General features: G+C 38.3%; 1 protein-coding gene across 1 annotated transcript in view; it reads left to right on the forward strand.

Moving 5' to 3' along the window:
* The first annotated feature begins 479 nt into the window (after positions 1-479).
* LOC146451845 (uncharacterized) overlaps positions 480-11,526 on the forward strand; it is a 71,128-nt gene continuing 60,081 nt past the window's right edge. Inside the window, exons 1-7 of the mRNA XM_085098579.1 lie at positions 480-762; positions 1,319-1,393; positions 1,636-1,713; positions 1,809-1,880; positions 3,102-3,176; positions 8,084-8,155; positions 11,147-11,212. Coding sequence (XP_084954705.1) covers positions 1,359-1,393; positions 1,636-1,713; positions 1,809-1,880; positions 3,102-3,176; positions 8,084-8,155; positions 11,147-11,212 — 398 coding nt within the window. The 5' untranslated portion in view covers positions 480-762; positions 1,319-1,358. The remainder of the gene's footprint in view (positions 763-1,318; positions 1,394-1,635; positions 1,714-1,808; positions 1,881-3,101; positions 3,177-8,083; positions 8,156-11,146; positions 11,213-11,526) is intronic.

Here is an 11,526-nt window from a genome sequence, read left to right on the forward strand (position 1 = left end):
AATCACCTTCACGAAAGCTATTTACTTCCGCCTTAAAACGTTTAAAATCAAAGTCAAGTTAAACATCTTACAATGTTATTGTTCATAAGTTTTTAACTGCTGGTATTTATTCTTTTTCTCTTCTTTTTGTCTTAACGATTAATCAATTGATTTGCTCAAGCTTTAGTGCCAACCTACGTTCTTTATTTAAACATTATTTAGTTTTACTCAGCTCGATTGGCTTTTCAGTTATTCTGAGTAAAAGTTACCTCTTTTATATTAATATATTATGTTGCAAATTAAGTTTAACTTTGTTAACTTTTTCATTTGGTAAAAAAGCTTGTTGTTGTTGTAGATTGCTCTAATCGCACAGGGTACTAAAAGAGAGCGAAGATTAGCAGTTTTCGGGAAAAAAATGTTAGATACCCTCATGAAGCACTTGCGTTAATCATTCTTTTAATAAATAAGGAGTAATAAATAAAAAATAAATAAATAAATAAATAAATAAATAATTTGGCCACGGACTAACCTTATTTTACAGCTGTGCGAATTTTGTAATTTTCTCATTGTGTTTTGGTTTTCAGTGGTTTAATATTTTGCACTTTCCACTTGCACTTTATTTGACAATAGATTAAAACCAACCCATTACACCAATAAATATAATGTCATCGGCTTCGTAAAATTAAAATAGAATTTATTGTTTTTGTTACATTATTATATCAGATATCTTCAGGAAAACTTCATTACAGGAGGATTTTATCTGCCTAAAAGCGTGCTCGTCATGTGAGTTGAATCGTTGAACAGTAACCTTTTCACCATTCCCAACGCAATATTGGCTTGGGTAAAACAGGCTCTAATTACGGGGAAACTAGAAATTAGTTGAATTCTGGGCACCAAATGGCAAAAAGAAAACAGATTGAAGATGGCTGATCCAATATGGCTTCCATTTGGAAATCATGACGTACTGGTAATTATCACGTCATATTATGTCACGGACCTCACACAAGACATCTAAGGACGCACTATCCATGCTCTCAGTTTCATTGTAATAGCTTTAATACTGTCGAAGTTATAGGGTTGGGCTTGGAGGGGGAGGGAGGTGGGGTTTGGAGCCAAGCCTGCCCATGGCAAAAGAAGATGAAAAAGGTCTATTTAAAAGTGCGACACGATAGTTGAACACTATCTGTTTAAACCATGTTTCCAGGCCTGGACACATTTATAAACGTGACATATGATTCATATCAGTTAGGTAATTATTTGACTCCATTAATACAGTAGTTCATTCACACGGTTTGTTCTCTTTTTTCTTTTTCTTTCTTTTTTTTTTTTTTTTTTTCAGAAAACTACAAAGTAACGAAATCTCTTTTGGTAACTTAAAAATGATTCTAAGAGGACTGAAAAATCTGCATTCGTTGTAAGTGTTTGCTTAAAGTAGCAGGTAAATGTCACGTCACACAGTGCCATATACGTTACAAGTACTTTGGGCTCTTCCTAGTTTTTATCTTTTCCTGTATTGTTCCCCTGTTATCACCAGTATATTGGTACTATCTAGCCTGATCGCAACTTTTATTTTTTCCAGTAAACGGCAGTGTTCTTCTCCGACAGACCGATTTCAATCCTCCTTACTAATCACGTCCAAAAATGTTTTTTTGACAGATATGTTGATTATAATCTCAGGCTCGGCCCTGTTCTCATCTCAGACGTTTTTGTTAGCTTGTTAAAGATGGATCATCTGTAAGTTCTGAAAATGCCGCAAAACGTTACAGCTTGTCACAGACTAACTGTTGACATGTTTTTCTGATTTGTAGCATTTCTTTCGTTACCTGTAGGTCAATGAGAGGGTGCAGCATTGAATCCATAGAGAGAGGATCATTTAGATCAATGACGAAATTAAGTTACATGTGAGTATTCATGCCAGTAAATACTATACTTAGAATGTCCTTTGCGTTCATCCTACCCTTATCGACAACAACAACATGCAACAAACTCGTAAAAAAATAGTTATCGAAATAAGTATATTTGTGATGGCAACGGGGGCAGAATAGTTTGGTTTTACCACCTTAACATGATTTCTCCACTATTCACTGACAATTGCCTTAAAAGGAATTCCAAATTAACTGACATTAAGAAACCGATTCCTTCATGTGATCTTCATTCTGATTCAATGTTTTCATTCAAGTCGTAAAATGTTTGTCAGATCAGATCCAGTAATGCCTAACTAATATAATCATACACATTTTGTACTTTAGAAACAAATTTACAAATTTACGGCATCGAAATCTAAGACCCTGTTTTCACTGGGTGTCCATGCCAGTACCCTGTGCCCGGGTAATGAGAGGGACGTTGTTCAGAATCCATGATGCGCAAGGAGCAATCGTTTGCTCTTTCGTTCATAGCTGTGTTGATCACATTTATCGTTTAATCTCACCTTTTTTAGTCAATCTTTATTTACTTTTCGTTTAAAAATAAACTGAAATCCATCGCGCCGTCCTCGGTAATGGTATTTTTGTTCAAACGGAAAGAGGAGAAAAGCGTAATAAATAAGTCACCAACGTACCAACGTACTCACCCCGTCGAGCTGTTTGTGCCCCTTTGTCGGGAAGAATACAGCATTTGCTTTACCGAGGATTCGAGATGAAGTTGTCCCAGTAACGGAGGGTGGATTTTGGGGGGCGTTCCGGACCAACAAACACTAGTTTGTTCAGTTCTGACTGTTTAGCTGCTCTGGAGACGTGCATCGAGACTTGAAGAGGTTTCCATAGAGGTTTCCATAGCTGCTTTATGTTCTTCACGATCACTTTCATGTCGGTTACCTGGCTAGAAAGCTCGCGAATTCAGAGAACCAAAGCGGTTAGGTCTTGCTCGACCCTAAGTGTCTGACAGTCCCTTGTTGATATTCTCCTTTTCCAGGGCAAGATTTGCTTGGTATGCCGAAGCGATGTTCAGAGCCCCAGTTTAATTAATTTATGCTGGCATGTTTAAATAAGTTTGCAAGTTAAAGGACAAAAAACGCCTACTTGTCAAAAAAACTTGTAGCACTGATCGTGTGCCGGGAATACACTCTACATCAATTATGATTACTTATCTTGCCTGTTGTTAAAATGGTCTTTGTCTGCTTTCAGGGACATTTCACACAATTTGCTGTCACATATACAACTCGGGGCCTTAGAGGGACCTGGTGACCGGCTGATTAACTTGTGAGTAATCGAGGAAAGAATTGTTCTCTTAGGCTGTGTTTACCTAAGAACAGAGTGCGTTTTGACCCAGGATGAGTCTCTTCCTGTGATGACAGCTATTTCACTAATTTTAAATATTATAAGACTTGAATGAAGAATGGTAATAGTAGTATAGTATGCACCGTTTCGGCCACTTTTTTTGGAGGAATGTCATTTACCTGCGGAGGAATATTAACGCCGATGGCGACATATTCTTTTTTCCTGGTCTCGTGAATCAAATAAGGTGGATTCTCATTATCTTCCCTTTTTGTATATAGACCGGTTTTCATCTGTTTGTCATGTTCTAATTTTACTTAACCGGTTTGACAGGTTTAAGATTGATGATGTCATAGTTTATTTCAAGTTGTATTGATCATGGTCTGCATAAACGGTTTGACAGGTTACGCGTTTTTCATTTCATGCACCGTTACCTAAGCTATTATGTTAATTAAGTTGATCTTTGTTGGGGATTAATAGTGTTACAGACGCAAATGTAAAGCGACAAAGCGAACGTCAATAAACGGTGAATCAGACGACATTCGTGAACAAGAACACGTACTTTATTTAATATCACACAACGTGCGCTTAACATAAACTATAAGTCAGTACGATCAAATATATAAATGTTCGAATGCTTATCTGCCTGGTTTAAGTGTCCTTATAGTCTTTAGGTCGAGGAACTTGCAATGGAGGGAACATCCAATGGAGAGAGCAGAGCGAAGGAAAATCCAGAACGAAAGTAGCAAAAGTCTTTTCTCTTTCACAACTACATATTCCCAGGGCTGGTCTATATTAATCCCCCGAACATGTGCTGGCTACATGCCTATATATGGGCATTAACAAAAATTACATAATAGGAACGCGCGTGACATAAATACGCGTGACTTAAATAAAACAACTGTTTATAAATGTAGGTGTGGACCTCGTAACAATAGTGAAAACAGTCTTTTGTTGGCTTTGCGCCGAATAAGAATATTCCGATTCATTGATTTCTGGCTTCTAAATTGGGCCTGATAATTATGGCGTGCAACAACTAAACAGACACAGACTTAAGTGAAAATTTTTTTTTTTAAATTGTTGAACAGTTAAAGTGCAAAGCAAAGTTCTTATTTCAACGTTAATCATCTTTCTCCTCTCCATCGCTAGGAGGATAGTTTGTTTCTTTTAAAGGCTTTGGGTCGATAGGCTTCACTGCGTGACAATCAGGGTATCAAATAAATCCATCTTTCAAAAGCTTTCGCTCTACTGTCGCGATTTGTCTTAATTGCGATTTACTTTTTCTTTTTCCAACACATCTGTCAGAATTGTCTTATTCTTTATCAAATGCTTATCAATTCCCAGCTCTGCTAATCCGTCAACGAAAGTTTTTAGAGCACGGGGGTTGGTCAAATCGGCGTTGTGAGGGAGTAAAACAGCATCCATGCTGTGTAACAAATCAGAGGCCTTTTGTTTGGAAACAGCATCGGAAAGACTCTTTAAAACATCTTTAATTCGAGACTCTTCCTAATCATATTTCTCATCAGAGGTTGAGACACCTGTCCCACTTTCCTCCTCTACTTCCCAGTCCACCTTTCTTTTCATGTTGAACAGCACTCGTAAACGGCAAGACCCAACTGATCATTCGACAGAATCAGTGGAGATTTTTATAACATCAGAAACCCCAGGCTAGTAATAACAGGAGTGAACACATCTTGAATATATCCACTTCCTTCTTGTGCAAGGATTTTTTTCTTGTACTTATAGGGAACTTTTGGGTGAACTAGGTCAACAATACAATCCTTGTAAGGAATCGGCTTGAGTCTAGCTTGTTCAGTAACAGGTACCTGACTATGAAGCACATTATGTATTGCTTGTACTATTGCATACATCCGTTGCGGAGTAACTGTATCTAAAAGAAACTGACGTTTATGGTAGTAAAAGCAAGCAAGGATTTAAAGGTACCCTCTATTGGTCTTCACTTCTTGAGACATGGTCATCGAATAAAAGTAAAAGTGAACTACAATATTTTATTGTGTGGCACCCTTTGTCAATTAAGACCAAAGTTCGAAGTTTTCTTGTCCTTGACACCTTGTTTTTTTTTTGCTTCTCTTATATCGAGCGGAACTGTAAAACTAATATTTTATTTTTTAAAAGCTTTTGGAGAACCACCTGGCTGTTCTTGCGGAGAATTCTGAGAAGCGATATTACGTATGGCTTGTCTAGCACAACCACCATCAACACCGTCGCCTTAACATCTATCCCTCCATCACATCTTGGGTGACATTAACACCTGTTTGTAAAGCGTTTTTACTAAGTACCTTAGCATCTTGTTCCTCGCGAAGCGAGGGCCGAAGGCTCGAGCGTAGCGAGGTTAATAAATTTGTCGGGCCGAGCCGGCCCGAGCGGAGCTAAGCCGCGCGAATTCGAGCGAAAAATATATTTATATATATATATGTGTATATGTTTATATCTTTGAAGGTGTCCGCACAATGACGTCAGACTGTCTGGCGTCGTCTGGAGCAAAATTTGCATACATCAATAAAAAATATGCGTGCATGATCAAATTTCAACTGCAATGTTTATCAATATTCACTGGATACAGAACTATCTCTCCAGAATCTTTTCCCTTTCTTTTAGAAATCTTTTTTGTGAAAGATTGCATTAAAGAAATTACACGTTTTGTGGCCGCGGTAAATAATTTTCCGTGGGAAATATATTCATCGAACACGGCAGCGCTGCACGCCCGTTGTAAATTACGTCGCGTCACAAATAGATTTTCAACCGCAAACTAGCCCGTGGAACTACGAAAACACCATGCTCATCAAAAAAAAATTCTTATGTGCCTTTTAATCTCCTCGTTTGATGCTACAATACGAGTAAAGAGGGCTTTCCACCCAGCCCCAGCTTCGCGAGGTTTTGCGAGTCACGTATTTCTAGTCTAAGATGAAGTATCGCTCAGTGAAACAGACCTCTAATATGCCTCTCAGTCCATACCCCTGCTGAGATCGAGCTTAGTGGAAAGCCGGAAAATTACCACCTTTTTGTTTGGCTTGATCTAAATAATTTTGGTCATACAACTGTGATTTGGTCTATTAAGTTTCTTCATGTCAATCTCCAAAAGTATATCAGTCTGCACTGTCGAACATGAAGTTTGAGGAACACTCTTTCAAACTCAAATGGTTCCGATTCCCCTATGCTGTGCTTTGCATTGACTTCGATATGCTGTGAAATAATAGCATTGTGGTGGAGGTTTTGGTGGTGGTTATGTTGTTGTTGTTCTTGGTGGCGGTAGTGGTGATGTTGTTGTTATTGGTGGTAGCGGTGGTGATGTTGGTGGAGGTGGAGGTGATGGTGGTGGTGGTGGCAAGTTTGGTGTTGGTGGTGTTGGCGGTGGTGTTGGTGGCGGTGGTGAGAGGGCGAAAACAATAGTGTTTTGGCTGTTATTGAAGGCCACAGAGCAGACATGAGCTGTGTGAGTCTATTGTTTCTATTGTATTGGGAATACAACAAAGGGAATTCGAAGATAATAAGAACCCACCGCATTTTATTAATGAGATCAAGAAAAAAGAATATGTCGTCATCGGCGTTTATGTATTCCACCGTAAGTTTATGAGACTTCTCCGCAATAAAAAGAGGCCCAAACGGTACATAAAATACTACTGGTAATAACATTGATTATGATAGCTTTCAAACCACAAGTTAACGGCCTGGAGGACGTTTGATGGGAATAAAACATTGCCCAACACCATTCAATCTTTGTAACCAAGTGAATAAAATATATCGTGACAGTATCCACAAGTATATCCACAGCTTTGCACTTAGGGACCTGCCATTTATTAGACGGGGGAGGGCTGACACAATTTTTTTTAACAGGTGCAGTTTTTGCATGATCTCCCCCAATTTCTTGCAGAAAAAACTGAAACCCTCGCCCTCGTGTGGTCCAAAAACGTTATGAGCCTCCCCACACTAACAGACATGATAAAAAGATCAAGTTCTACCTTGTTCTGTTCATGGCAGAAAGCGTGTTTCTCTCCTCCCTGATCTTGGACAGGTAGCAACGCGAGAGGAATTGTCCTAATCGTTGTCGTTACTTTGCTCCTTTTCCTCAGAGCTTGAAGAGCCAATTTCTGCTAACACAAAATCCACCGCCTCATCTCGATCTTCATCCACTGATGAAAGAGTGGCTTCTACCAGCTCATTGCCACTGTCAAATTGTTCCTGTTGCGTTGCTTATTTTGTTGAATTGCTTATTATATGTGTTTGCACTTCAATCAAATTTGTTTCTTCAAAGGATGAGATTTCAGATGATGTGAATGTATTTTTTTTCCAACACGGCCACTCTTTGCTTACTTAGAGTCCCATTATTGCGCATACCAACTAAATCATAGTATTGGTAAGTCATTTTAGCTTTAAACGATTTTTTTAAACAAAATTTCTCTCTTTCTTTCTCTTTTCCTTCTTGAGCTCTTACAATTTCAAGTGCTGCAAATATGTTTTCACGCTTTCTTCTGATGCAACACACTCCTGTGTGAACTTTGCCCCGGCGTCTCTTAGCCCCTGTCTTGGCTGCTGTGTGTTGCATCAGATACTTTTTGTTGAAAGCAATTGATCTTTTCGGCAATTTGTAACATAAAATTTGACGAAGTACCCCCTCTAATAAATGGCAGGTCCCAAGTCTGAGTGCGGCTGACGTCAGCGATATTGGTAGAAATGGTAAAACTCTGTCCAGTTTAGTAATCCGTCAGTATCGGTGACGTAACGTCTGCTGCCGTTATCCACAGCTGTTAAACAATGTCGCATCTGAATGTTAGATTCAGTGGGCCCGACTTTAAAAAGACGCATACAAAAGGGTTAAATTGCCTAATTGTTGCTGTTATTTTTAATCTAATTTATTTTGGCGCTCACAATAGGATTTTGAACAATAACAAGATAAGAACAATAGCTGATGGAACACTTAAACGATTTGAAAGAGTCAGTAGATGGTAGGTGTTAGTAGCTACGAAATTCATATTGAACAATTCTAACCCACTCTTCAAAAGAGATACCCCCTTTGACGCACAATGATTCATTTAAAGTCTCAGGAAAGAGCTGAGGGAGGTGAGAAGGAAGATATCATGATCATGATGTCATCATTATGAGTATCATAATTACAAATAATCCTCCTCCTCTCCTCCTTCATCCCCACAATATCATCTTCATTGTAATCACCAATTTAGGTCATGCTTTGACCATGGTTTGTTTGTTATTTATTTAAGATGTGACAGTAGTCATTAAGGCAAAGGGAAATAAAGCAATTTTCTAGGATTTTTGACAAGTTACGCGGATGTTTAATGAGACTTCTCCGCAGCTCTCTGCATTCTTGGGTAATATAACATGGTCAGTGCTTCATATGGCATTCATAAAGCCAAAAAAAAAGTCTCATTATGCATCTACACTTGTGTCCAAACTTGGGCTCGATTAACAAATACGGTCAACTTTAAATAAAACGAATATGAACATATGAAACATATCTTTAAACTGCGGGTGAACGATTAAATAGAAGAACGTCCCTCCAGGTAATTTACACAACTTAAACAGTTCCGAAAAGAAAGGTTATAAAAATTTAGGCTTGAACGGTATTCAAACCAATGTCCATTCATTCATTCAATTTGTAACTTCGGAATTCTTCGACAAAGATCTGGACAAATCAGTCATTTGTTGCAGTCTTACCTTAACATTTTTTTTCCATGTCGTGGTGAACATTGACAAGAATAGACAGAAAAATTCGATTGTCGTTCTACCAAAAGGAACACTTCATTGTAAAGCAGGTTTCGTGAAAGTGACTCAATTACAAAAAATGCTTGAATTCTTGAAGATGCGCATGGTAAACACTGCTACAATAACCCATTAGTGTGAGCTTTCTATTCAAGACTATTACGGTTAGATAGGGGATAAGGTCCTCGTCATTAACATCAACCATCATCCACCCTAGCGTTAAAGGGGCAGTGTCATCTACTGTTAATTTTACTTTGATTAGCCAAAAAACATATTTGTAACGATGGAAACGTTAAAATAGTGGTTCAATTTTGTTAAGAATAACCTTTTAAATAGAAGAAAGATCCTCGCAGTTAGAACGCAACTTAAGCAGTTGCGAAAAGATTTTTTTCAGGCTTTCTTTTTGCAACTGCTTAAAGGGACACAGTCACCTGGTGCACATGCGCATTAGATACCATTTCTTAGCTGATTTGCATATCACATTTCATCGCACGTCTCGCGCTGAGAAGCGCATCCTTTGAAAAATCTAAACAAATCTTTTCGAGTCGAAGAATTTGCCAGTCAAAATTATTAAAGTGATTATAGACCTAATGTTACATTAGAACACTCATTTCCTTGATACCATGGAGAATTTACTGATAGACTTGTTCAGGGAAAGCCAAACGTCAACGAATACCTCTGAAGCAGAAGAATCATTTAATCGTTCATCTCGGAATCCGGTCGTGTGAAAAATTATCTTAGCTGTTTCTACGTTTCACAGTGTGTGCATGAGAGCAAATTGAGTTCAAATATTACAGAATATGTCAATTTTAAAACGTAGCGAATCGACTGAACTGCAGTGTAACGAAACTACTTTGTAGCGAGACGACCAGTAAGCTTTATTCCTTCTTTCAATCATATATTTTGCTTTCTTAATTTCGTTTCTACAGCTTCTCCACTATCTAAATTTAAAAACTAAACCCATGTCATTGCAAGAACGCTTGCTCGACCCGTAGAAAACAAGGCTGTACTAGAGGTTGCCCTTGTCGAGGAGATGATTGACTGTGTACCGAAGCTTGTCTTCGTCTGGGCTTCAAACCAAGCAGCCATGACGCGAAGTTTGAATCGTTTGCGAAGATTCCCTCCGCACGAACCTTTCGCCAGGTTGAGAAAATGCGATTTTCCAAATATTTATATCATGGTTATTTACTCTCCAATGTTTTTGATTGATTTCTTTTGTTATTTTAGTCGACGCAGGCGATTTCTTCCATTGAGTGCCTTCACCTTTCCCACCTCTTCTTTTCATGTTCCGTTGGAGACGCGATCCATACTGTCACGGTTTTTAACCAAATATGATGAAATAATATCATAGGATGACCAAAAGCATACTCAGAAACAGGTTTTCAGTAAAAGATTGAAAATCCAATAAAACACTGGGAAGATTGAAGCGGATTTCTAGATGTATTTGACGCGTACGTTTGATTTCAGGTTGAGGTAGACGCTTTTCAAACTGACAAAACTAGTGTCCAGGTCAGCGAGGTCACAAAGGTGACTGTGTCCCTTTGAGTTGCGTTCTAACTGCGAGGATCTTTCTTCTATTTAATCTTTCATCCGCAGTTCAATATATGAACTTTCATATATTCATATTAATTTATTCATCCTTCGCGGGTATATTACGGACTCACAATATAACCAGCTCCCAGTTGGCTTGATAGCTCGGTTAGTAAGGCACCGCACTGGCATCGCAGAGGTCAATCCTGTTCAAGGCTGAATTTTTCTCAGGCTTTCTTTTCGAAACTGCTTAAGTTGCGTTCAAACTGCGAGGATCTTTCTTCTATTTAATCTTTCATCCGCAGTTCAATATATGGTGTTTCATATTTTCGTATTAATTTAAGTGCACGGCAAGTAGTATCGATCATCTTTGGCTGCGGATGGATAGGATGTAAATGGATTGCAACTTGAAAACATTGTCCAGTTTTTTTCAAGTTCATTCAGAGTATTTTGGAAAAAAAATGTCAGAAATGATCACAGTTTATTCTTTTTAGCACCTCCGTATGGTCTGAGAGTATATTCATGTCAGAAAAGAGGTTCTCTTTGTCAAACATCTGGGCCGTTTACACCAACATCAAGGAAAATGTTCTTGACAGTGCCCCTTTATTTAGTGTAGAGGGTGACAATGAAGATGAAGGTGAAGATGAAAGATATTCTGACATAAGCCTCGCTTTTATTTTATTTCATAGCAACTTGAACGCTAATTTGCTGACATCTGTTCCAGATTTGACGGGTCTGAAAACTCTCTCAAGGCTGTAAGTGATTTAAGAGCTTCTGCCAGTAAGGATCGAGCAAAGTTGGAAATCGACCCAAAATTCAAAATTTTGAAACTTTGTCAGAATAAAGCCTATTACATGCCTGATTCTTTGGCATAATTTGTTTTCTCCCAAACTCGATAATTTCATTTTGGGACGAGTTTACTTTAAGAGGGCATTTTTTGCTGTGAAAACCGAAAAAATGCAAATTTTGGAAAATCTGTAAAAAATTACCAAAACCCCCGTAGCCAATGACAATTGATCGAGTTCATAATGGTAATTTACAGATTTCAGAAATATATATCTTACTGGGA

The sequence above is a fragment of the Pavona decussata genome, unplaced genomic scaffold, assembly GCF_977016875.1.
Source record: "Pavona decussata unplaced genomic scaffold, jaPavDecu1.1 SCAFFOLD_383, whole genome shotgun sequence".
In the NCBI taxonomy this organism is placed as follows: Eukaryota; Metazoa; Cnidaria; class Anthozoa; order Scleractinia; family Agariciidae; genus Pavona; species Pavona decussata.